The sequence below is a fragment of the Chiloscyllium plagiosum genome, chromosome 3, assembly GCF_004010195.1.
Source record: "Chiloscyllium plagiosum isolate BGI_BamShark_2017 chromosome 3, ASM401019v2, whole genome shotgun sequence".
Lineage (NCBI taxonomy): Eukaryota > Metazoa > Chordata > Chondrichthyes > Orectolobiformes > Hemiscylliidae > Chiloscyllium > Chiloscyllium plagiosum.
The window spans coordinates 16622330-16649765 of record NC_057712.1 but is presented as its reverse complement, the minus strand read 5'-3'; the positions used below and the strand labels follow the sequence as shown (position 1 = coordinate 16649765).

Genomic DNA, 27436 nt, shown 5'->3' with positions numbered 1-27436 from the left:
TGAAAATTCCAAAATTTTGCATGATATTACTATCAAAATGTTGCCTCGTCCTATTTTTTAAGGAATATGAATGGGAAATGGAACATAAAAGGAATGAAACGTGACTGAAATGTAATCAATGACAATAAGGGAAATCTTTTACATAGAATACCTCACTTAATATTTACTGTACAGAAAGGGTATTTAACTCAACAGATCCAGGCTGATGTTGATGGTCCACACCAGTGTAACAAGCTTGATGATTAAGAAACTTGATGTTACACTTTTATAAGGAATCCATCAGCAATTGATCTAGATTTGGCAAATTCTGCACAATCTTCTCAAAGCCAGCAGAACAAAGAAATTAGTGTCCAATATCAACAAAACAATGTGGATTTTTCACATAAACAGCAATCCACATTGGTGCAAAGAAAAACTATATGGGTTCCACACATTTAAAAATAAAATAGCATGCCCATATTTAAGATAGTGTATACATTACTAAATAAGCAAGTGCTTTACATAATTTGTCTCAGCTATGGTCACAAAATCAGAAATAGATTAAAGTATCTAAGGTTTCAACCCTGCTGGCTCTCGCTAAGATCACAAATGCAGACCTTTTCGTAAGAAAGCATAAAGCAAATTAACTCAAGCAAGCTTATCTGTTCCAGAGTACCATTTAAGAACCAAGGTTAGCTGTGAAATTATGAATAACTTGAGCCAGAAGACTCAAAGTGAGCTCCTACATTGGAAGTTCTACTTCAACTGGTCACCAAGATCAGATATTTCCTCACAGAAAAAATGACATCATCAGGAAAAAAAGAAGTGCTTTTGCACAACTCTTAGTTTCTGCAACTCTGCATAGGATATTGGGAGTGGTAGTAATTATCTGTTTTGCATTTCAAAGTTTCTCAGGTACTATTACACAAAGATGATAAACCTCAAATCAGTGCAAGCTAACGTCCTGGGAAGGTGACATGGATTTTGCATCAAGGTCAAGTATTGGTATAACTACAAAAGACCATAAGATATAGAAGGAGAATTAGACAGTTTCCCCTAAAATAACAGGAAAACTAATCGGTTGAAATCCAGTTGCTTCAGCCATATGAAGAACATATCATTGGGTACTAATAGCATATGTATTCTGATCCAGCAAATAGTTTGTGGCTTAACTGCAGTATTAATCATTAGATAAATACATAATCTGCAACTTCACTATTTTTGCCACTGAAAATTGATGGAATTTGTATTTTCCCCCCATTTACTAGTCTTATTGCAAACAAAAAATCTCAGAAATAAATGAATGGATTTCAACAAACCATTGTACACTGATAAGGTATGGTCTAAGTTCTGATTAGTTTGTGGTGAAGGTACAATTCCAGTTTGAGGAATTTATTTCTACAAGATCAGCTAACATTGGGAACCAGAGCAAATTGATTTTAAAAGAAACATGGATTGTCTCAGCAGCTGAGGTGAAATTTGGTCAAGCCATCAAAACATGATCAGTGCTCGCAGAGCAGGTTGTTAGATGTGATCTGCTGAGGCCTCCACTTTGTGCTCCCTTTAAGCTGCATGACTGCACAGACATTCAGTTTCCTACAAGGTTTCGTGCACATCAGTGTGCTGATGCACTGAATTCCAGTTTTGCAAACTGGTGCTGCGTACGGACCTTTGAGGTCCATGCTTCAAGAAACAAAAAGAGAATATTGCTCTTCAGTGTGGTTAAATCTCTTAATAAAGCAACTCTGCAGTTACACCACATCAACCATGTAAGGAAACGTCTCAATGAAGAGCTGTATGTCATAACAACATTGACAGAGTGGCACAGGCGTGAGCTCTAATAATGCCATCTTCACTTGTTAACATCTGTAGAATTTAACTTTTACAAAAAAGACACTCCCTTCTTATTTTAAAAAGTTTACGAATCATTAAAACTGATAGAAATGCATGCACAGTGAAAACAACCACACTACATACAATCATTTGCATGCTTGTAGTAAAACAAACATATTAAAGTGTGCCATAAGTACCAGTGGTAAATGCATATGATAATAATGAGCAGTAAATCATTAAATACAGACTGACAAATCAGTTCAAACAAAACTATCCAGAATGTAACTACTCAATTATTTGTTAGATATTAGTAAAATATTTTTAAACAAATACAGTATTAACTTTTTTTTGTTTAACATCTAGAAGGGTAGAGGTTGAGATAATTACTATGAGTGCCCATCAGATTGGTTTAATTTTAACCAAAATTTCGCTAATATGCTACAATTGTTATGATGACATGTCAATAAGGAGAAATTGTCCTGGCTACACCCTGGGCAATCGCCCTCCTAAAATATTAAATTACTTCAATGAAGAAGATTTACATTTTCTGTTAAATTCTATGGAAAACTGTGCAAAAACCACATCTTTTCATTTTTCTATACTTTTGATTGTGGACAAAAATGGGAAAGGACTGATTTATGAAATAAGGTTTATGGAAAAGATTACTGCTCTTTTTAAAAGCAATTTCACTCATTCTTATTCTAAGTGCTGTTTATATTGCTGTTCGTTCAAGCAGGGCGAGGGGGGAAGGAAGGAGAATGCAACACCACCTGATGCAATTGCAATCTTATCTCTGCTGTTAGAAAAAACCTTAAACCTGAAGAAAGTCAGTTTATTTCTCCTCTCATTAGTGCTGCAAGCTATGGCTCTTTAACAATAAGTTATAAATATGAACCAGTCACTTTGCACCTCCCACAGGCAAGTGAAAGTACCTGGAGAACAAAAATTGAGTAACAGTAGGAACTGACAAGTCAAAAGGACCATGTCAGAAAAGCCTCTGGACAGGGACCACTTAACTGCCTTTACAGTCTTTCCCTCTGCCAATGACACCCATTTATTTTTGTGTTTGCCTGTATGTGTAGGAGGAGTCTTAAAAGCAGGTTAGAATTTTAACTAGTAGAATTATATGTTGACAGTTCATAATTGCTTATCAGCAGTTAGAATCTTTTTATTTGTAATAAACAGTGATTCTTGGTAGGGAAGGAAACCTAGTCCATGCTTTCTATCAATCTGAATTTAAAATAGGTAATTCCATGTGCTCTATAAAATCTTTATATTTTGTCACTACTCTGGAAATAATGAGGCTTAAATTCCAGTGGCTGAGGACTCTGCGGCTGTACTCAATGGGCTTCAGAAGGTTGAGTCAGGATCTGGCTGAAACTTACAGAATATTGAGAGGCCTGGATAGAGTGGACATGGAGAAGATGTTTCCACTAGTAGGACAGATGAGGACACAAGGGCACAGCCTCAGAGTAAAGGGACAACCCTTTAGAACAGAGATGAGGAGGAATTTCTTCAGCCAGAGGATGGTGATTCTGTGGAATTCATTGCCACACAGGGCGGTGGAGGCCAAGACATTGAGTGCAATTAAAACAGAGATAGATAGGTTCTTGATTAGTAAGGGGATCAAGGGTTACGGACAGAAGATAAGATAAAGGGGCGAAGAAACAAATCAGCCACGATTGAATAGTGAAGAGACTTGATTGGCTGAATAGTCTAATTCTACTCCTCCATCTTATGGAAATAATCCTCAATCTACCTTGAATGTGATCCTCTTTAAGGGCTTTTCTAAAATGGCCTGCCATTTTACACATTCATACATTCAGAAAATAGAAATAATACTTGCCTATTTATTTACAAGGCCACAAAACATCTCTATAAATTTAAAGGAAGCTCATACATTGATTGATTTGGTCCTTAAGGAATAATATAATTTTAACTTAACCCTGCCTTCAAAAATATTGAATTATGTTTAATTCATGTAGTATTTAATGTTAAATTATCTATGGCAAATAAAACACACTTAGCAGTTCCAAGGAAACACTAATTTGTAGAATCAGTTTGTCCAGGAAAAAAAGCTATCATGAATTCAGTTTTAAAAAAAAATTTGCTGCTGAATTGCTTGGGGAAAGTCCTGAGATAAGGAATTCTGATCACTGATTTAGTGATGAAAAACAGGCACTGAATTATCAAACTGCCCTGCTATAGTTGCCAAAAAACACAATGGAACTATGCGTATGGTTAAAAAAACTATTAAAATGCCTATTTTTAGGAATCACACTACTACAAAGCCAGAATTTCACATTTTCTACTTTCAATGAAAGTTATAGAAGCACTCAAGCCAAACCATGCTTCATATCAACATCACTGCAGACTTCAAAACCAGTACTTTGATAGGTTACCCCCTTCAGGTAAAATAACTTCTTCAAAAATCAAAAACATCATCATCATCATCATCATCATCAAACGGCCAGTCCCAGTCTTTAAAGGCCATATCAAGCAATCTGTAACAGTTCAGGGAATGCAAATTGATTTAGTGAACGCACATCATTTCAACTATCATTTTTTACACTTCTTTACATTAATAACTTTTTTCCCCAATTATACAACTCCTGTCTAAACACACATATGAAAAATGACAATTAGACAAAGCATCAGAACTCTGCTTAAAACTATGGAACTGGATCATTGTCTTCAAGAAATAGGAATAAAGTACGAGATTTATATTCCTCCATCAAGAACAGAAGAAACTGCACAGTTAACAATTCCTGCAGTGTTATTTTTGCTTCTACAAATACAGGAACTGATTGAATTGACATAATTTTAGGAAGTACTTGATCTAGAGACTTTTAAGACTTAGCCAGAGTTGATATCAGATTTCAAAGCATGAATTTGAAATGAAAAGTATAATTTCCATTTGCATGCAGATGCAAAATTATCATGCAGATGAAATAGTTAGGGCAAAACTTTTTAAATCAGTGTTGGCACATGCAAAGCAAAATTACAGTGACCTGCTAAACTTACTGGTACAATTAAAATGTATCAATGCAGGATGATTCGAAGAATGGGGCCAGAGTCAGAGCTACAAGAATAGCAATAAAGATGGAAATGAAGCAAATAATTACATGTTAGAGAAGCATTAAAAACATGGTAAGATAGAATTTGCATAGCTTCTTCCTGACAGTAAGTTTATCAAATAAGTAGCAGAACCATATAGATAAATAAAAATAGAAAATAGATCTCTGGTCTAAATTACGTTAGCTGATTTTACAGATGAAGAAATTAGATGCAATTCAACTGAATTAAGGAGTGAAAAATTGGTCAATGCTTCTACTTCTCAGATCATTATGCTGCAGAAATAGATAGGTACATTTGAACAGTACAAGAATTGGTGTGATGCTAACTGGTGCCAATTACTGTCAAAGCTCATACATTTATACTGCAATGGTTACTTCAAGAGCAACTAGGAGGATAGTTGGGAATCATTTTCTAACAATGAAATTAAAGTTTCAGGAGAGGGGTAGGATAAAAATTTTACAAATCATGCAATCACACCTCAGATTGTGGAATATTAGTAGTGGTTCACTGTTTTCTCTCCCTTAGACCAACATTGGTCTCCTATGCCACAAATCAAATCAAATTCTTACAATTAAAAATATTTCAATTTAAAGCTGTTTAGCACCAGAATTTTTATTCAAATGGTGGACAATTTTAGTAAGCAACGGAATTATGAGAGGAGTCAAACCGGTTTGCTGTATTGTTAAAACTTAAATTATGCAATGCGCCATTCATTTGTCCATAACATTGTTGTATTATACAGTATAAGGGGTATAACAAAGGATTTTTAAATGGCTAACAGCAAGTCAAATTATTGGCAGCAAATAGTAAAGCTATTCTAAAAAAGGAAGTTAGTGCTTTCAATGTTGCAATAATTAGCATGTGGACTGTAAATACAATCAGTGTGAATATCAGAGGGGTAGGCTACATCTCTGAAGAGCTTGTCAGGGCTAACCAAAGTAATCTTATAGGGGATTGGTTTGTGGAAACGCAAGAGTGCAAATTAGTTAAACAAATAAGACAATAAGGAGAAGACGACATACTTGAGATGATTGGGTTCTGTGAAGTTAGCTAAAACAGTAGTTTAGATTAATTAGATTAGATTCCCTACAGAAGAGGCGGCGAGGTGGGGGAGAGGGGGCACTCCTCATTAAACCTAAAAAAAACTACATATCTGGAAACTGCAGATTGTTTGGACTGCTAAATGTTACAAGATTACATTGTTAATAGCAGAATAATGAATAACTTTGTGAAGATTAGACTGCCTGGTTATAATGATTCTCAGCCTACAATTCTCACTGAGGCGATAGAGTCTTTAAAATTATAAGATCAATAATATTTACCTGGGCTTAGTTGGTGGCAGCTGTCGACTTGGCCTCCTTATGGATTGATTAGGAGGAACCCGCATTGAGGACCTCGGTGAAGATCTATGGAAGTTGGGATCATGTGCAGGAGGTTTCTTTGGAATTTTTTTCACCAGTCGACTCACCCATTTCTGCTGTTCTTCTGTTGAATTAGCTAATAATAGCAGATCTTTTGCAGATGAAACATCATAATTCACTGCAAAAGAGAATGAATTAGGTTAATGAAATTCAATATTGACTAAATGTGAATGTTGTCTATGCCTCTCTCAATCAGGTGTTGCAACTATTAAAAGCCTATGAAGGCTAAGGAGAAGAATAAAACACTGAGTTCTTGATGAGATTATTGTTGTTGTAGTTACAAAGTGAAGTACTGTGGTTGTTAGAAATCTGAGACAAAAACAGCAAAAACTAGAAACATACAGCAAGTTTAGCTGCATCTTTGAATTTTCATCAGAATGATAATTCTTGTATTGCAAATTGAATTCCAGGGTGAAGACGGATGTGAAGAGCTCTAATGAAGTAGGCCACAAATATTCACTGCCAATGAGAAAATACCAAACGTTTGTTACATTGAAGGTAAGGAGAGGAACAAAATTTGTTTTCCTAACAACCCCCTGGCCCCGGAAGGTTCCCTATAATACGTTCCGGTCGCGGTAAACCACGGGTAACTGAAACCACAGAAAGCGATTCCGCAGATACTGGGGTCGCCCTGTAATTGCATGCATACATAGAATCCCTACAGGGTGGAAACAGGCTATCTGGCCCAACAAATTGATACCGACCCTCCAAAGAGTAACCCACCTCGACCCATTCCCCCTACCCTATTACTCTATGCTACCCCTGACTAATGCACTTAACCTACACATCCCTGAACACTATGGGCAATTTAGCATGATCAATTCACCTAACCCGCACACCTCTGGATTGTGGGAGGAAACCGGAGCACTTGGAAAAAACCCATGCAGACACGGGATGAATGCACAAACTCCGCACCGACAGTTGCCCAGGGGTGGAATTGAATCTGGGTCCCTGGCGCCGTGAGGCAGCAGTGCTAATCACTGAGCCACACTGCTTAGTTATAGAAGCTGACAGAAACAGAAGTAGAAAATGATAAGGAAAGTGACAGAGAAAATGCATTTATAAGAATGACACAGATCACCAATTGTATATCTTTATTTTGCTGAGTGAGACAGAATTGTAGGAAAGAGTGCATTAGTGAACATGAAAAGGACAGAGAGACTGAAGTCAACAACAGCAAGTTCCTGCAGAAGTAGGAATTGGCAATAAAATCACAAAATATTGGAAATACCCAAGTCACGCAGCATCTGGAATGAGATATAAAGTTACAATTTTCTGCTGTTTATCCCAAAGAATGATTACTTCTTACCTCAACACCACCTTCCCTTCTCTTTTCCTGTGTCTTCTCATCTACATCCATAACTGCCCAACTGCCTCTGTCCATTTTACTAGTGTTTACTTTCCTTTTAGCATCAAACCTCCCCAACACTTGCTTCATATCCACTGCCCCAAACTGCATGCAGGACAGATCAAAAATCCCCCATTTGCTCTTTGAACAAAGGGCCATTTTCTGCTCCATTGGCTGACATCGTACCTGACACAAGAACGATGGTTTCGATTTTTGGAGGTCAGGCATCTCAACTTCAGGGCATCTCTACATGAATTCCTCAGGGCTCAACCATTTTCATAAATGACCTTCCCTCCATATTAAAGTCAGAAGAGATGATGTTTCACAATGTACAGCACCATTTGCAATTCCTCAGATAATAAAGCAGTCTTTGGTCAGTTTCTGTTCAGGCAAGGCTTGGACAATATCCAGGTTTAGGCTGACAAATGGCAAGCGATATTTGTGCCACACCAGTGTCAGGCAATAACCATCTTCACAAGAGAGAAACTAACCATTGCCCTTTGACATTTAATGGCATACCATCATCCTGAATTGCCCATTACAACATCTTTAGAGTTACATTGACAATAAACTTAATTGGACTAGCCATAAAAATGCTGTGGCTGCAACTGCAGGTCAGGATTGTGACGGATCCTGCTTGGCTGGTTCAGAGCAGCTCCAACAACACTCAAGGAGCTAAACACCACCCAAGACAAAGCAGCCACTTGGTCAGCACCATATCCCTAAATATTCACTCCCTCCACCACTGACACAGTGTATCACGTGATTCCAATGTGGTCGGGTCCTCGAGCCCAGAGCTGTGAAATGGACTTTCTTTAAAGGGTTTTCCTATGGAAAGGCTGTTACTCCGAACTTTTTATTTCTTTATTTTTCAAATTTATTACTATAATTTTGTATTTTTGAAGGTCTGTAAATGCTGGATTTTTAAAAAAAGTTCTTTTCATAAGAATTTGTGCTCATGAATCTATACTTTGTATCTAAAATAGCACAGCAGGTGATGACTTGCAAACTTTTCACTCTACTCATGTGAGTACATGTGACAATAAAGAGAATTCAATTCCATCAGCAGCATGTATCATCTACTGCACAATTTCACCAAGGTTCCTTCAATACCACCTTCCAAAGCCATGACCATTACCATGTAGAAAGACGAGGGCAGCAAATGCATGGGAAAACTACCACCTGAAGTTCCCCTCTAAGCCACTCATCATCCAGACATTACCGGTCACTGGGACAAATTCCTTCCCTAACAGCAATGTTGGTGTGCATGTATCGAACAGATTGTGGTGGTTCAATATGGCAGCTCACCACCATCTTCTGAAGGGCAAGAAATGCAGGACCAGTCAGTGAAGTCCCACAAATGAATAAAAAAACTCACTATCCATCTCACATTGAGAACTTGTCCTTTGACTCCACTCACTTTCTCCAAAGCAAAGGTGTTACTATTAGTTCTTGACAGACCTGACTTTGTGGGTGATACAAAACATGCTTTGTTCCAATCTGACGTCATGCACTTCTTTGATGTAAGAGGGCTGTTTCCTGAACACGTCCCACTGATTCCAACAGCTGCCTTGACTCTATTTTGTCCTATCTCACTTTCTGTTCAGACACCATTTATTTTCCCAATTTCTCTGGCTCATATCTGTTTTGACCAACCCACCTTCAATAAGCATGATTCCAATAGCTCTTCCATTTTCCTTCAGGAAAACAAATGGAATATTGGTATTTATTTCGAAGAAATGGAGTATAGAGAGGGAAGACTTGCTAAAGCTACCAAACACACTAAACAGACCACATCCAGAATATTGTGAACAGTTTTGGTCCCCTTATCTACGAAAATATACACTAGCAATGGAGACAGTACAAAGAAGGTTCTTTCGGTTGATTCTAGATATAGAGGGATTTTCTTAAGAGAAGGGATTGAGTAGTTGGGTCTATACCCGATGAGGTTTAGAACAATGAAAAGTGACAATATAGAAGATTCTTAGTGAGTTTGACAGGATAGATGTTGAGGGGTTGTTTGCCCAGTGGGATAATCTATTATCAGAGAAATAGCCTCAAAGTAAGTCAATACGAGAGTCATTAGGCTGAATGATCTAATTCTGCTTCAATGTCTAAAGTCTCTTACAGCCACCTTTCTTTTCCACTTTCAGTTGCTTTCTCTCAGCCCCTTGCAGCTTCCTACTTACCCAAAAGCTCAATGGACAGAGGACCCCTTGACAAAAATGCAGTTTTCTGCGCCCCCTGCTGACAAAATGTACAAGATCTACTCCTAGCCCTACTTTCCTGCATCCTGCTCGCTGTCCCCTCCTGGTCCCCAGTGGTTGCCTTGTTGCTGGTACTTACTTACCTAGCTACTCATCACTCCTCTAATCACAGGTTGCTTCTCTCCCATTATTCAAAAAGTGAGATGCTGGAAAAGCACAGCAGGTCAGGCAGCATTTGAGGCGCAGGAGTGTTGACGTTTTGAGCATGAGCTCTTCATCAGGAATGACAGGCTGTGCTTTTCCAGCACCACACTTTTTGACTCCAATCTCCAGCATCTGCAGTGCTCACTCACTCCACTCTCGCACGATTGCTTTTGATATATTTACTAGTAAGTACCGGAGTGAATGATCATGTGAATGAAGCACAGCTTCTCACGCTTCCATTCAAATCTATTTGATGGTCCAATTGCTTGCTTGAAATTGAAATGTTCCTGATTACTTGGTGAGTTTATGGCTTTGCCCTTATGGATTTTGGTCACTAAAGCACATTTACTCCAGCATAATAGATTGGGTAAATATGAATTATCTGGTGACAGTCCTGGATTTTAAACAATTTCAAGCTTCTATTATTAGATGTGAAGCTGAAAAAGCAGGCCAGACAGCAGCTGGCAGCAGGAAAGTCAACTGACCAAGAGCTTAGGCCTGAAATGTTGATTTGTCTGCCCCTGGGATCCTGTCTGACCTGCTGTGTTTTCCAGCTTGACATCTATTGACTGTGGTTTCCAGCATCTGCAGTCCTTACTGTCTTCAAGCTTCTTTCATTCTCCTGCTTTGCTTACAAATTTGTAGCACCTTTCCTATTATGCTGAAATTAACTTAAACTAGATTTTCACAGCACCTCAGACAAACACAGCTTGAAGTATGATGCACAATCATGATGTTTGTGACTTGAGTTCACTTGAGAGAATTGCCTATTTAAGTTACATCAAATAGATGCAGCAAGAATAAACTAATATTTCCAAAAACAAAATGCTACATCGACACAAAAGGAGATTCTGGGGACTCTGTAACACTATTTTGTTCTTTTAAAAACCTAAGAATAAGTTGTGCTATGCTATTTTTCTTCCATTTCTTCATTGTTTAACTTTTCATCTGGATGCAATGTATGAGTTTTAGGTTAAAACATATCAAACTAACAAACTTAAACAAAGAAATTAGCAAGTCACTTGTGGATGATCTGTAATATTTTAAACATTATCCAGGGGAAAAGGGGAAATTGTTATATCCCATTCACCACACTTGAAAGTTATGCTTTGGTGTGATGACCAAGACTAAAGACCATTGGGAACAGAATCCCCCAATTTCAATACATAATACCTTTTTAGCAAATAAATGCAGTTAGAAACAAATTTCTTTACAAACATACACTGAAGGAAAATACTGCATTACAACAAAAACAATATTTCAACGGCTTCAAATTATTTGCAAATGCAATGTTTGGTGAAATTTATTGAGATATTTAAGTTTCAAATTGTAAGCAAACTGCAAAAACATTTTGCCTTGTACTAAAAATATGAAACATGGACAAATCCCTAACACCTACCTTTACATGGTGCTATAAGGTCCTCCTTTTTATCCATGTGATCTTTGTGACATTTGATATGGCAGCGGCGACACTCCAAAGCTGGTGGGGGTTTAAACATATGCCACAGTGGCTTTGTACAGGCTTCACAGTTGGTTGGGAAATGGTATAGCGTGGGTATAAATTCATGACCTTTGTGAGGAATGTAGCTTGACTTCTCCCCCAAAGCAGGTGGTTCCACTGGAAATTCTTGCTCCTTTCGACTCTCTCCCTCATTAGCATATAGGATCTATAAAGTATAGAACAGAGATGTTTCGAATGCCGTCAGTTTGAAACTTATAATCAATTGTATATATTTTTAAAGGGACATTTTCATTAAAACAAAGCTTTTCAATGAGTTTCAAAGGCAGAGATTGCAAAGTCCCACTTACTTGAAATATTCTAGGAATCTCTTTGGCATCTGCTCTATATACATCACCCTGCGTAACTGGGCGAACATGGAAAAGTTTGCTGTGAAAAGCGACATATAAACAAAAAAACATAAATTTTCAATGACACTATTCTACCACCAGCCATTTCCAAATGATAATTTTAAAATATATTAGTTCAAAAACAAAGTAAGAAAAAGTGAAAGTCACTCGCTGTTGTATCAGACCAGCAGATACCACATTATTTTAAAAAGACATTCTAAAACTATCATCCCTTTTGCAGTATGATGATTTTACATGACAAGGGGAGTTACATTCATAAGCTTTCATTAGATTGCATCTAATCACAGAAAATAATACAGGTCAAGCAGAAATACTGGATTGAAAATTGCCAACTATAACATGAAAAAATTGATCCTTCTTTACAGGTAACTTTTCTACCAAGGGGGGGGAAAAAAAAGTCAGAAAACACAGACAGAAGATGAATTTTGTTTTTAATCTTGATTTTACTTTAACCATTGGTTTAAATACCTGTTGTTGCGCCTGTTAAGATTGACAAATTGTAACTATTTTATTATTAAAACTAAAGCAGTTTAGCCATGAGGTTTAGTTACAGCAGCATTTATCTTTGTTCAAGATAAAGTTAGGCACTTAGACATTTGTGCCTGTCACTCAAATACTCATCACCAAAATTGCAACACACCACTTTGAAAGGTGCATTTTTGAGCTTCATTCATTTGTTATCTGCAACTCTTTTACACAACCGGACATTAAATTTTGTCACTATTTTGGATTACAGAAAGGTTACTCTATTCAGTAATTCACAGACATCACAAACTGTTGAAGATTTTTTGGCAGTCACTTGAAAATGTCTTGTGTGCATGAGTGAACTGCGATTGAAAGTGAATCGGACAACACACAAAGATGGAACGATGACTTAAATTATCATATCAACATTGACAATTCTATTGCAGCTACACTTTTATACTTTATTGCTCCAAACTATACTTAAGTATAACTTCAGTGGCTATCTAAAATTAATTGATGAATTACACAGGGTTCTCCAAAGTACAATACAGATTCATAAGCATCATTTTCTTGATACACTGAGATGGCACCCAAAGTGTATTCGGCTTTGAATGTTCAAAATCATTTTAATTTGTTCTTGAATTAGGAAACAAATGAATGATTTTCAGAAGGCACAAAAGAAAGCATGACTACCTCGGTATAAAAAGGAACAAAAGAAATATCAGTAAATGTGAAGGAGCCAAAGCACAAGGAATGGAAAATACTTTCCATCTTTGACACGAATTGTCAGGATCAAACACTCTAGCTGTGGTATATGCCAAGTATAGAGAACGTTCCAATAGCGATGCTGATTTGCAAACTCATTCAGTTCAGAGGTAAATGATTTGGACAATGAAAATACTAATGATGTGGAGTGTGCATAACTTCACAACAGTATAGTTACATTAACACTTGCTTATTTTCAAATTTGCTCATGGGATACAAACATCACTGGCAACGATTAACCACTCTTAACAATTGAGAGTGTGGTAGTAAGAGACTTTCTTGAACCACTGCAGTCAATATGGTGCAAGAGCACAACTGTTCAAGAGACAAGCTCCAGGATTTTGTACACTGCCAAATCAGAATGTTGCAAAATGGTGAGCAATTTACAGGTGGCAGGGTTCTCAAGTATCTGCTGCCCTTATTCATCAAATTGGTAGGAACTGTATTTGAAGGGTGCCAGCGAAGGAGCATTAATGATTTGCAGTAATCCATTTTGCAGGTGGCACATGATGTTGCCAGTCCACCAGTGATGGAGGAAGTAAATGTTTAAGGTGGTGGATGGAATGCCAATCAAGTGGATAGTGTTGAATTTGAGTGGTGCTGGAGCTGCATTCATTCAGGCAATTGAGGTATATCCCTTCACATTCCTGACTTGTGCCTCAGAGGTGGGTTGGATAGCCCAAACACACTTCACCTTCATAACTTAATGTATCAATTATTCCTTCAACACAAAATTTACACATGATTTGTTACTTACTCGATATCCAACACCATAGAAGGATTAGACAATTCTTTGTCCTGCTCACTGTCATAAAATAGAATCTTCTTACTGCTCACAACTACATACTGTAAAACATAAAAAATTATCAAAGAACAGTTAAACTATTAGTCAAGCTTTGATGAATGTTTTTGTGAAGAATTGTAACTTTTAAAATTCAGTTACTACAACCAAAATATTTGTTCCATCATACTCTTAGGACTAATCACATGAACAATGTAAACAGCTTGCATTTATAAAGCACCTCGAGTGTCAAAAGGCATCGCAAAGTACTGCACAGAGGTATATAGGGTCAAAAATGGTCACCATTATTAAGTTGGTGGCGTGGTCAAGCTCAAGCTCTCTCAGCGGCTGTTGTAGGTCTCACTCACCAACAACAGAGGGGACCTTTTTAATGAGAGGAGAGAGATTTAATAAAAAAGACATGGGTGCAATTTCTTTTATACAGAAGATAGTTTTTGTGCTGAACGAATTTCCTGAGAAAGTGGCGTTATGAGTGTACAATTTCAACATGTAAAAGACATTTCGATAAGTACATGAATAGCAACGGTTTGGATATGGACCAGAAGCAGGCAGGTGGGACTGGTTTAGTTTGGAATTATGTTTGGCGTGGACTGATTTGACCAAAGGGTCTGTTTCTGTGTTGTATGAACTGAGGCCAAACCCTGGGCACAGGTAAAGTAAGAAGAGAAATGATGCAGGGTACACCACGGAGGGACAAAAAGTGTACAAGATCACAAATTCTAGACTCAGCATGGGAAATGGGGACAATTAGGATTTGAAGGTGGACAGAATCCATTTTATAGTTTTATTCCAAGACATGGATATAATGAGGAGCACAGTTTTAGACAATATCTTATTTATTGTCTGTGGCTGTGGGTGCCATATTAGTGGGCGGCACGGTGGCAGTGGTTAGCACTGCTGCCTCACAGCGCCAGAGACCCGGGTTCAATTCCCACCTCAGGCGACTGACTGTGTGGAGTTTGCACATTCTCCCAGTGTCTGCGTGGGTTTCCTCCCACAGTCCAAAAATGTGCCGGTTAGGTGAATTGGCCATGCTAAATTGCCCGTAGTGTTAGGTGAAGGGGCAAATGTAAGGGAATGGGTCTGGGTGGATTGCGCTTCGGCAGGTCGGTGTGGACTTGTTGGGCCGAAGGGCCTGTTTCCACACTGTAATTCATCTAATCCAAGTAATCTAATCTAATCTAATTATGGGAAAGATGTGAATGTATTGGACAGAGTGCAAAAACAATTTACAAGAATAATTCCAGAAATGAGAAACTTCAGTTATGAGGTTAGATTGAAGGCGGCTGGCACAGACATGGAGGGCCGAAGGGCCTGTTCCTGTGCTGTACTGTTCTACGCTTCATGTTCTAAACTGGGACTGTTCTCCTTGGAGACTAGAAGACTGCGAGGAAACAAACACAGAGCACATTGGAGAATCTCAGCAGGTTTGGCAGCTTCTGTGGAAAGAAAAATATGGTCTTGGTGGGTATATGAATAGGAAGGGTTCAGAGGTATATGGGCCAAATACTGGCAAATGGGATGTTAATTTAGGATATCTGGTTGGCATGGACGAGTTGAACCGAAGAGTCAGTTTCCATGCCATACATCTCTAAGACTCTATGAGTTAACACGGAGTCCAGTTCATTTCCAGAAAGGAGATGTAATAGAGCTTTGCAAAATCATCAGCAAGCTGAGTTACAAAAAGGAACAAGAACGAGAGGGCATTGTTTTAAAGTCTAAACAAAGGAAAGGAAGCAAGAGAGAAACTTCTTCACTCAGCGAGTTGTTAGAATATGGAATGCAGTGCCTGGAAGTAGTGTGGAAGCAAATTCAGTTAAGTTATTCGAGAGGATATTGGATGATTATTTGGATAGAAATAGCATGCAAATGTATGGAGCGAAAAAGGAGGAAATTGACATGATGCAATGATGCTCATTTGAAGAGTCAGTGCTGACAAGATGGGCTGAATTATCTCCTCCTATGCCACAACACTTCTACGATTCTGTATAGAGAGGATGAGCAGTTGACTGAGGGATAGATTTGTACAGTGTACAGCTGAAACATCTGCAGATATGGTCACTCATGATGGAGCAAATAAAAGGCAAGGCATAGACTACTCAGCCCCTTAACTTGTTATCTGTTGTTAGGTCATGTCAGATCTATACCTCAACTCAATTCATGTACTGTTGATCTATATCAATCAAAAATCTACTAATCTCAACATTATTTTGGTGAAGGGAGGATGAATAAGAGACCAGAATCAGATTAAAAAAAAGGAGTTCTGTTTGGAGTTTTAGTGCTGGAAGAGATTCCAAAGGTATCGAAGAGAAAGGCCAAGAACGTAGTGCAAGATGAGAATAAAACTTTTAAATCTATGGTGTGGGTCAATGTAGATCACCAAGGATTGTAGTCACTTGTGAATTTTATGACGGTTCAATATTAGCAGAATTTTAGATAAGCTGAAGTTAACAAAATCAGCAAGAAGGGAAATCTGCTATTAGACCACTGAAATAAGATCGCTGGAGTTGACATGGTCAAGAGTTTCAACAGTGGATTGGGGGAAGCAGAGATAAAGGATGCTACAGAGGTGAAGTATTTACAATCAACAGCATATAGCAGAAGTTAAGTAACATTAAACAGGATGTGCAGGCTGCAAACATTTAGAGTCATAGAATCAGATCCTCCGGTCCAACTCGTCCATGCTGACCAGATATCACAATCCAATCTAGTCCCACCTGCCGGGACCCAGCCCATATCCCTCCAAACCCTTCCTATTCATATACCCATCCAGATGCCTTTTAAAAGTTGCTATTGTGCTAGCCTCGACAACCTCTGGCAGCTCATTCCCTATACGTACCATCCTCTGCGTGAAAACATTGCCCCTTAGGTCTCGTTTATATCTTTGCCCTCTCACCCTAAATCTATGCCCTCTAGTTCTGGATTCCTCCAACCCAGGGAAAAGACTTTGTCTATTTATCCAATCCATGCCCGTCATAATTTTGTAAACCTCTATAAGGTCACCCCTCAGCCTCCGACGCTCCAGGGAAAACAGCCCCAGCCTGTTCAGCCTCTCCCTATAGCTCAAATTCTCCAACCCTGGCAACATCCTTGTAAACCTTTTCTGAACCCTTTCAAGTTTCACAACATCTTTCCGATAGGAAGGAGACCAAATTATTCCACGCTATATTCCAACAGTGGCCTAACCAATATCCTGTAGAGCCGCAACATGACCTCTCAACTCCTGTACTCAATAATCTGACCTATAAAGGAAAGCATACTAAATGCCTTCTTCACTATCCTATCTATCTGCGAATCCACTTTTAAGGAGCTATGAACCTGCATTCCAAGGTCTCTTTGCTCAGCAATACTCTTGAGGACCTTACCATTAAATGTATAAGTCCTGCTAAGATTTGCTTTCCCAAAATGCAGCAGCTCGCATTTATCTAAATGAATCTCCACCTGCCACTTCTCAGCTCATTGGCCCATCTGATCAAGATCCTGGTTGTAATCTGAGGTAACCTTCTTCGCTGTCCACTGCACCTCCAATTTTGGTGTCATCTGCTGACTTACTAACTATACCTTGATTCAAATTAAAACAATGAACATGGAAGGGTAAGTGGAATTATTGACAATGATATGGAGTTTGTCATGGGAAGTAGAGATTGACAGAAATAAATGCAAGTCTTATAACGATTCCCTTTAACTTAAGGAATTACAGAGGTATGAAGAAGAGTTGGCCAACCTGGACTAGATAAATAGATATAAAAGATAAGATGTACAGAAGCAGTAGTAATTATTATAGACAATTTGGAAAGACTGCTAGAAGGAGACTAACAAAGGAAGTTAAAGATGGTATCAAATTGAAAGAGAAGGTATACAATGGTTGAGAAGTTTATTGGTAGGACACTGGATTCACAATGTTTTAGAATGCAGTAAAGGATAACTACAAAACAAATGGAGAAAGTAGTGTCAGAGAAAACTAGCATGAAATATAAAAATAGACAATATAAGCTTCTACAAATATTTAAAAAGGAAAAAAGTAATTAAAATCAGCTGCAAATGACTGTTCAAATCAATGCATATTGTCACGGGCAGGAAATGGAGTCTGCACGTGGAACATGGACGTGCCTCAAATGATACAATTTATTTTATATCTGTGTTGTATCAAATTGAGAAATTGAAGTGATACTTTTTGCCTCTATTACTTACAGCAGCTTGCATTGCAGATAAATATTTACTTTAATCTACTTATAATCTAGTAATTAGTTCAAAGTTTCAAATCCTTAGCCAAAGTAAATTTAGCATGTGGGATAATTAATTAACAAAATAAAATTACAATGAGAGGGAAGGATAGCATAGTAGCAGTGCTTTTGAATGAGTAATCTAGAGGTCTGAACAAATGCATCAGACTTATGTTCAAATCCCACCGTGGTACCTGTAGAATTTAAAGTCAATGTGTTTAAAAAGCAGGAATACAAAACAACCATCAGTAATGATCATAACTGTTGCATATGATGATATCACGCAATCTTTGGATAGATAATCAGGCAGTCTAGCATGAGGTCTAGTTCCTGATTGACTATTTACACATATTTACTCTACACTATGTAATTTGTACCTATTGCTATCATGCAATAAACTGCCTTGCGTTACGTAGCACAAGTGTCACTTCTTGATAAAAATACTCATACTCTGTCCTTGATAATTAGACAAACCCATAGACAACAGAGAAAAGAGAATAGGTAGGAGCACAGTACCTCAACCACTCAAGAGCCCAATATGAAATGGTCATCAGTGGTGGGCCCTGTTACTGAAACACCTCAAGATAGAAATGCCATTCAGCCCAAGGAAAATAAAAAAACTCTGAATACAAGTGAGTTAATAAGTAAGCACATTATCACTTGAAGAAAACAAAGCAACTGAAATGTACACCCCAACAAACAGTCAGCAGCACTCGTGCGGCTCACAATAGGACAAAAGCAGCACTCCCCTTGAGACATGGATATCTTTGTCTCAGAGCTGGTAAGAGGTACAAGAAAAACAGTGCAGGCCCAAAATGAGAGAGTCTTCAGAGAAGAGGGTTTATTGGGATTGAGTGGTAGCTCAGGGAGCAAAATTAAAGCTCCCTAAAGATAAAGGGGAAGAAAATATTACAATAATGATTCAAAAGACCAGGCTGGGAAGGATACTAGGGCAAGGCAGTACTTAACCTTCAAAAAACCCATTACCATGAATGAAGTGTCACAAGACACAGCTACAGCTAACAAGAGCAAAGACCAGAAAATCGATTCACACTGATGCCGCAGTGTCAGAAAAGTGACATAGTTTACTTAAGGTGCCGCCATATAAGTTTCCCTTAAAAATTAAAGAAGGGATGTGTATTGTGTTTTGGGTTGTGAAAGGCAGGAAAATGTTTATTTTGCCAGTGAAGAAGTGGGAAATTCCACCTTGGCAGTAGAAGACGTGAAAAATCCTCCTGGAGGAGATAAACCAACATTTTGATTACTAAAAAAGAATTGTCCTAATTTTTCAATTGGAAAATTCAAGTAAATGGTGCAGATACAGTATTGCTATATAATGCAATTTAAAGCTTGGAAGAAATAACACAAGAGAGTTTTGCTAAGAACTTCATACGTATAGCCATAATACCGAGCTTTGTATCATCAGCAAACCTGGTCCATTCCACTCTATTCCTTCATCTAAATCATAAGATAGATTGTGGACAGTTAAGGTCTGAGCACTGATTATTGTTGACAGCCTAACAACTCAAAAATGGCTTATTTATCCTATTCTATTTTCTGCCCTTTAAACAATCCTCTATTCATGCTAGACTATCACCTTCAACCCCACGGTGATTTGTAACAACTTTTCATGAGACATTTTATTTTCTGCTTTTTAAAAATCTAAATATACAATTACTGGTTCAGTTTTGAAATTCCCTAATAGTTGCATCCTCAAATATTCAAATGCATCAAATACAATTTTCCTTTCCTAAATCCATGAATCTGAGTCAAAGTAGTCAAAGTGACATTCTCACATCTTCAACAATGGAGTCAACATTTCTTCTCTTAGCCAAAGAATTTCCTTCACTACTGTCCTGTGTCATTCTTTTTTAAAATTAAGTCTACTTTCCCAGCTCCTTTTCTTTTCTGGTTATTTCTTTTCACTGTGTTAAGTGCTGGAATATTTAGTTCCAATCTCAGCCATCATGCATTGCAGTTTCTGTGCTGGTTATTAAGTAGATCAGAACCTCTTTGTGTCAATAATCTACTTACTTTGTAATAAATTTTTGGCACATCGTAGCTGGTGTCAGTTATTCCCAGATTGGGAATTCAAATTTCAGTTCATGATCTGAGCATAAAAATGTGGGCTGCTATAATTTTCCAGCATTCAGGGATTTTTGCACTGGTCGAGATGTCATCTTTCAGATGAAATATCAAACCATGCCATCTTCCCTCTGAGAACAATATAAAAGTTCCTCAGACAAAATTTCACAGAACAGTGAAGAAGTTACCAAGAGTATTGGCCAATTTTAACCTCTCGAGATTTATCTGGTCATTACTGTTTGTGGGTAATGCTGTAGCTGCAACATTTTCTACATCTCAACAGAATGTGAGCTTTCAAAAATGCTTCACTGAATGCAAATCACGAGATGATCTTCGGTTGTGAAATGGGCTACATAAATATTGAGTTTTTAAAAGCTGTTTGCTCTGATTTGACCTTATTCATTAATGCATAAAACTGTGTCTCTTCTTTTGTAACTCTAAACTAAATTGCTGCACTGCTCTATTACCTTGGATTTTCTCCTTACATTTATAAATTTCCCATGAATACACATACCCCACACTATTTTTAAAAAGTTTAAAATCCTACCGACTATGCTGGTTATTCAAAGTGCAAAGATACTATTCCCAGCCCAATTTAATTAGCACCTCAGCAAAGAGAACAGCTCTCTCTTTCCACAGTACTGTTGCCAGTGTCCAATGAATCAAATCCTTCATCTCCCACACCACTCTTCAAGCCACCAATTGAACCCTCTGATCTATCTCATACTGTTCTAGTTTAACAGGGTCGAGGGAGTGCAGAGATTACCAAGGGTCTAAATTAATAAGCAGAATTTTAAAGGCAATAATCTCCCCCAATGGAACTTAATTCCACCAACATTATTGGTTTCCACATGGACTATTCACAACAGGATCTGCCTCAAATTTCTTTTCCAACCATAACAATATGTTCTTAACAAATCTTTGGGTCTCCCTGTAGTGCCTACAATATTTAACCTCAACCATACTGCCCCCATCACTACCACATTCCTCATCACATTTCCCACTTGAATGTCCTCATACCTCATGGTATTGCAGTCAGTTTGCCCATACCCACCCAGGCCGTAACAGCCTGGGTAAGAGACAAGGCTAATCAAGCTATACACTCAGGATCTACTTACAGCCTGATCCCTTGTCCCTTATATGACCATGAATGGGACATTCCAGTTCTAGTCTAATCGGGGAGAATTCCTTTTGGCTCAGTGTCCAAGAAATTCTCCCCTTCCCTGATACACGACAATTACTGTGCTTTGGACTGTAACTCAAAATTTCAGCTGGAGCTTCTTGAAAAGCAGTGACTTAACTGCATACAGTATATGGTTGTCCAGGATTGTATTACCTTTCACAAACATCACAGCTGGAGTGTGGTATTCCACCTGCAATCCCTTCCCTATTTATATTTATTTATTTAATTAACTGAAGTTCATTTATAATCAACTTGGCATAGAATTTTGAATTAATTCCTTGATCCACTTTAACTTATGGTTAGATTAAATTAAACATTTACCTGCAACACAAACCACAAGTAGGAGGCAAAAAGCAAAACTACACAGCCCTCTCCACCAAAATTTCTAAATTTTAGATTCCTTTGTGAGCATATTATGCGTCAACAGTCTCTGTGTACTTTTAAATTTTGCAGCCTTTTTGAGCCACACCAAGGTTAAAAGTACTCATACAGCTCCGCGCTCATAGCAATTAGCCCTTATTCAGACAATTGAGTATTGACATAAATTACCTCTTGATGGGTTTTTTTAATATATTGTCTGATTTGCAGTTTCTTTTACAGTTTTCAAAAGTTTTAAGTTAAATTCAATTTCAGTTTGAGTCTACACATTCAAAGACTATCAGAGAGCCCCGACAGCCAGGTTTCATAACGGCTAATTGGATTAATGTCCAAATCTGGTGGAACTGAGGGAACAATGAATAGAAGTCAACCATATCTACATTGTTAATACACGTTTTGGAAACTCTAGAAACCAAAATGATCATGACCACTTTTTCTTATATAAAAATTTTATGCAAAGTCTTTCTTCCCAGTTAACATTTTTGCATAAAATACTATTATTTTCACGTCTGCAAATCAGACAAATTGTCAGAATAGGATTTAACAGGCCAGCCATTCATCAAAACATTGAAAATTATATGCAAATATATTACTCAACTGGTCACCACCTATAAACCATGAAAGACATATTGTTGGCTATTTCACTGCAGTCATCACCAGACGGGACAGAGACCTACTAATACTACTCACTCAATTTCAAACAGATACTTTATCCAATTGAGGATTATTAATCCAGATATTCGCTTAAAAGGGAAGTTCATTGGAAGGAAAAACCATACCTGCTTTCGCCATAGGAATTTCTTTGTGTTGTTTCTCATGGGTAAGGAAAGCCAACCTTCCAATCTGGATTCTGAGAAAAATGGAAATGAGCTTTAAAAAAATACACTAGGTAAAAGTCGGTACTGTAGATTGGAGTCAAGATTAGAGTAGTGCTGGTAAAGCACAGCAGGTCAGGCAACATCCAAGGACCAGGAGAATCGATATTTCAGGCAAAAGCCCTTCATCACAAATGGCTCTTGATTCCTGAAGAAGGGTTTTTGCCTGAAATGTCGATTTTCCTGCTCCTTGGATGCTGCCTGACCTGCTGTGCTTTACCAGCACTACTCTAATCTTGGATTTTAAAAAAATTACACTCCCAGTTGACCAAACATTCTGGGCATCTAAATGGAGTAGCATCCATACTTGGTTCCAACTTTGACACCAATATCTCACCATTTTTAAATTTAGAAAGCCTAAGTCAACTGACCGTTTTTACTTTACATTTGTAATCCAGCTTTAATAAACGATGTGTTGAAAAATTACTGCCAGCCTGGAAGCACATCTTCCATCCGCAATTAGTGTGAGTAACTATAAAAGTGAAGAAATGTAGAAACTCAAACCTGCAGAACATATTGTTTCATCTTCAATCATTTGAATCTGTATTGTTTTCTCACCATTTATAGAGTCATAGAGTTGTGCAGCATGGAAACAGACCCTTCAGTCCAACTCATCCCTGCTGACCAGAGATCCTAAATTAATCTAGTCCCATTTGCCAGCACTTGGCCCTTAACCCTCTAAACCCTTCCTATTCATGCATCCATCCAGATGCCTTATAAAATGCTGTAATTGTATCAGCTTACACCACTTCCTCTGGCAGCTCATTCCATACAGGCACTACCCTCTGCATGAAAAAGTTGCCCCTGAGATTCCTTTTAAATCTTTCCCCTCTCACCCTGAACCTATGCTCTCTAGTTTTGGACTCCGCTACCCTGGAAAAAAGACCTTGTCCATTTACCCTACCCAGGCCCTTCATGATTTTATAAACCTCTATACGGTTACCCCTCAGTCTCTGATGCTCCCGGGAAAACAGCCCAAACCCTCCAACCCTTGTACATCTTTTCTGAACCTTTTCAAGTTTCACAACATCCTTCCTATAGGAGGGAGACCAGAATTGCACAGAATATTCCAAAAGTGGCCTAACCAATGTCCTGTACAGCTGCAACATGACCTCCCAACTCCTATACTCAATGTTCTGACCAATATTTCTTACTACTAAATATTATGTCCTAAAGAAATTACAGTAATTCCCAAACTTTGTTACAAAAAGAATGAAATTTGACTTGTCCAAACCATTGGATCCCTTTAATATTAATTTGTTTGATCAAAACAGAACATGCTACAGTCAAGAATCTGCATTACAAATGAGAACAAAAGCCATATAATTTAAAATTAAGAGATTAAGGCAATAGGCCATGCCAAGAATTAAATTCCAAGTTAATGTTATATGTCAGCATTTTACTGTATCTTTAAGCTGAATATATTGATTAAAAAATAGGGTTTCTACATATAGGTCAATGCCAATACAAAAGATGATAAGGGAACTTTACTCAAAAGTAATATTTCCTTCTTCTGTATTCTTCTGCATGCAGTCATACTCCAAACAACATTTTGTCAGCTCAATCTTGGTGTATACAAAGACTATTAGAGAAACTCTAATAACAGTCAAGCTATTTTTAAAAAGCAAATAACGCTCAAGTCACATGCAGTACATCACCTGGGGAATCAGGTTCAAGTTCAGGCTCAGAGCCAGGATCAGACTGTGTACGTACAAAGGGCTCTGCATCTTCATCTGACGCAGACTCAGAATCAGAATCATGGATGTAAGAATAAGAGGGCTTAGTGGCAAGAGTGACAGAAGTGGAAGAGCGTTTGTAGCTAAAAGACATGGACTCCGTTGTATGGGACTGAGTGATACGAACTGAGAAAACCAAGGCAACAAACAGGTAGAAAAGTAAAGATATTTATTTTTCATAAAAGGATTAGAAAATGAAAAACAAAACTAAATTGAAATAATCAGGTAGAAAAAAGATGGGCAAGAAGTTAATGGAATTCTTTTAAAAAATTATGAATGTGTTTTTTTAAGATGGATAAAACGGCCGTACTTTATATTGTTACACAAAAATAAAGTGTTTTACAAAGAATTTTAACTGCTCACCTCTCAAAGTAAATACTGAACTTCTACAGTTATTGAGCAAAGAGTGAAATACATTTCCTTTTGTTACCAAACCACTGCTGTGAATTCACATCCACTGGGACATGGGTCAAGACTGCATAAACATATTTTACTACAGATTATTTAAGTACAACTTCAAAGTGTTTGTTCTTGCAAACTTGAGTTATTACATATTTTATGTAGGTAGTCCCAATCTTACAATCAACAGTGAAAAGGCATAGTTTTCAAAGGTCTTTGTGATTATTAATCCTGAATACATTCTACTTGGTTGATCATTTCCTTTGGAACAGGTTCTGAAGAACACTTATGGGATTTAAAACAAATAATGCCTGATCTCCAAAGAGAAAAAAAATTCAGAATAATGTATCTCTTGCCAAAATTTTACTTTTTAATCTTGGCCTGCTGCTCTCAATCTTGAACATACGCAATCCCTGAAACCCAATATCATAGAAACCGTTAAATCCCAGTCCACAGCTCCCACATCAACATTCTTGGAAACAACAATGTAGACTTTGAAGTGTACAGTGTTTTTTTTGAATAAACTATTATGATTTTGGGCTCTCATTCTAAATTGTTTGCTTTACTTCTGGGTATAAATACTTCGTAGTCTAAATAATTTATGAATACATAAAACTACAGTTAAAGCAAGGGGAATTAAGGATGGGCTAATTGAATCAAATGTCTTAACTTGCCACAGCATACTTTGAAATAGCCTTTCGTCAATTTCTGTAACATTAAGCCCTACATGCAACCAGATAGTTCTTCATCTTTGGTAATTAAATAACACATCAAATATTTGTCATATTTTTATTTTACATATTGGATATTTTATAATTTTACAGCTCCTACTGTTTTATAAGAAAAGGAAAATGCATTCAAATCTTTTTAATCTTACTGATTTTGATCTACTGTAAGTTTGACAGACTCATTCTAAGGCAAATAGTCTATTCATTTTGGCATTATCTACAACAGTCAGTATTTAGTGCTTCCCCATCACCAGAACCGTAAGTGAATAGAGTTCTGTGCCATAAGCCCTTCTGTATAACTTAAGAGTCCCAACACCTAGTATCAACCATGTTGTTCTCCTTTGAATCCTCCCCAGAATATCAGTGTACTAGTTTCTGTACTATTAGCAAGTCAGGAGTTAAGCAATATGTATTGAAATATTATCAAAACAGCAAAACAAACTCATAAGCACCATTTGGATTTAAAACAATTTGTTAGAATAGTGACCACAAACTGATTACAAATGTACAAAATAAAGAAATTTATTTAACATCTTTCAGTTAGAACTTTCTTCCTGAAAGCTGTAAATGTAGTTTTATATAATTGTCATTATTAAGTTAATCAAGATTTCATCTTTATTGTAAATGAATAGGTAGTCAAATAATGAAAGATAACTTCAAAGTATCAAAGACAATATATCTTATTACTTTTAAGAGGAAAATAAAACACATACATACCAGGAAATCCATCATCTGCTTCTGCATCACCTGGCCCACTGCCAATACTAGTAGTGTCAAGTCCCACCTGCACTAACTGCAGCTGAGAACGAAGTTGCTCAATATCACTGTCTTTGCTATCCAGTGCCATCTGCAGCTCAATTCGCACCTGGCTTTCATCTGCAATTTGCTGTTGGAAGATTAATGTTATACAAGTTAATTACACTGATAGATAACAGCAAATACTTTTACAATCACTCAAGTCTAACTGTCGACCTAATATAAATCCCTCAATATCAACCTCAACAATAATAAAACTTTCCCATACATTTTTTTTTAAAACAGATCGGTTTCAGTGACTTGCTCATTTATAAGAATACCTTCTGCCTTCAATTTTGGCCAAAATTACAGTTTGATGCCTCAAACCTTCATTTATACAGTGAACTGCCAAAAAACCCATTAAATCAGGTTGCACACTAATGGAATATAGTCCTTACCTAAAGTACTGCTTTATATATTTGTAGAATGGGCACAGAACCTGCTAGTCAGTCAAGTGAGCATCTAGTGGATCAGTGGACAAATCATATTTCAGTGCCTTGTACCTCTGACTCATATTTATATTTCTGTCAACAAACATAAAATTATAATATGGAAAGAGGGTATTTGGCCCAAGAGGCTTATGTTGGGGTTACTTCCCCATAAGGCTGCAGCCCTAATCCCAATAGCCAAATCCTCTACTCAAATAAGCATTGACAGAATCAAAGAAGTGTTAGGGCACAGAAGAGGGCCATTTGACCCATCATGTCTCCAGCAGCTCTCTAAATGAGCATTTTAATTTTGAGCAACTCATTGAATCATGAAATTCCATTCATTTTTGCCCACTTGCGATATTGCCTTTTAGTAGTGAACTTGAATCTTCAAATTCTCTATACTGACCACTTATTCCCTTTAAAAACTCTTATTTCAAAACAAAAGAAAAGTAATACAATCTCATTGAACTTTGCCTCGTTCTTTAGCGCTCATTTCACTAACTTATCGATACCATCCTGCAGCTTCCTTTGGTTATCAGAATTATTTGCTTTACCTCCTATTTTCATTGTATTTACAAACAAACCCTCCAGTTTTATATCTTAGTGTTTATCCAATGAATAGTAAAGGTAGC

General features: G+C 37.4%; 2 protein-coding genes across 6 annotated transcripts in view; one reads left to right on the top strand and one right to left on the bottom strand.

The window, feature by feature from the left end:
• The window catches only part of slc66a3 (solute carrier family 66 member 3), a 57012-nt gene extending 50271 nt beyond the window's left edge, over window positions 1–6741 (top strand). Inside the window, exon 7 of one of the 2 annotated variants that reach the window (XM_043677765.1) lies at window positions 6722–6741. In XM_043677765.1, coding sequence (XP_043533700.1) covers window positions 6722–6726 — 5 coding nt within the window. In that variant the 3' untranslated portion in view covers window positions 6727–6741. The remainder of the gene's footprint in view (window positions 1–6721) is intronic. The other variant, XM_043677796.1, reaches the window with a different exon arrangement.
• Window positions 1–27436, bottom strand: part of rock2a (rho-associated, coiled-coil containing protein kinase 2a) — a 225482-nt gene that overhangs the window by 1843 nt on the left and 196203 nt on the right. Inside the window, exons 26-33 of one of the 4 annotated variants that reach the window (XM_043677706.1) lie at window positions 26296–26464; window positions 24374–24577; window positions 22620–22690; window positions 13927–14015; window positions 11880–11958; window positions 11470–11737; window positions 6213–6429; window positions 4837–4894 (exon numbers count right to left, since the gene is read on the bottom strand). In XM_043677706.1, coding sequence (XP_043533641.1) covers window positions 4855–4894; window positions 6213–6429; window positions 11470–11737; window positions 11880–11958; window positions 13927–14015; window positions 22620–22690; window positions 24374–24577; window positions 26296–26464 — 1137 coding nt within the window. In that variant the 3' untranslated portion in view covers window positions 4837–4854. Of the gene's footprint in view, window positions 1–4214; window positions 4317–4836; window positions 4895–6212; window positions 6430–11469; window positions 11738–11879; window positions 11959–13926; window positions 14016–22619; window positions 22691–24373; window positions 24578–26295; window positions 26465–27436 lie in introns of all 4 variants that reach the window. The other 3 variants (XM_043677696.1, XM_043677716.1, XM_043677726.1) reach the window with 3 other exon arrangements.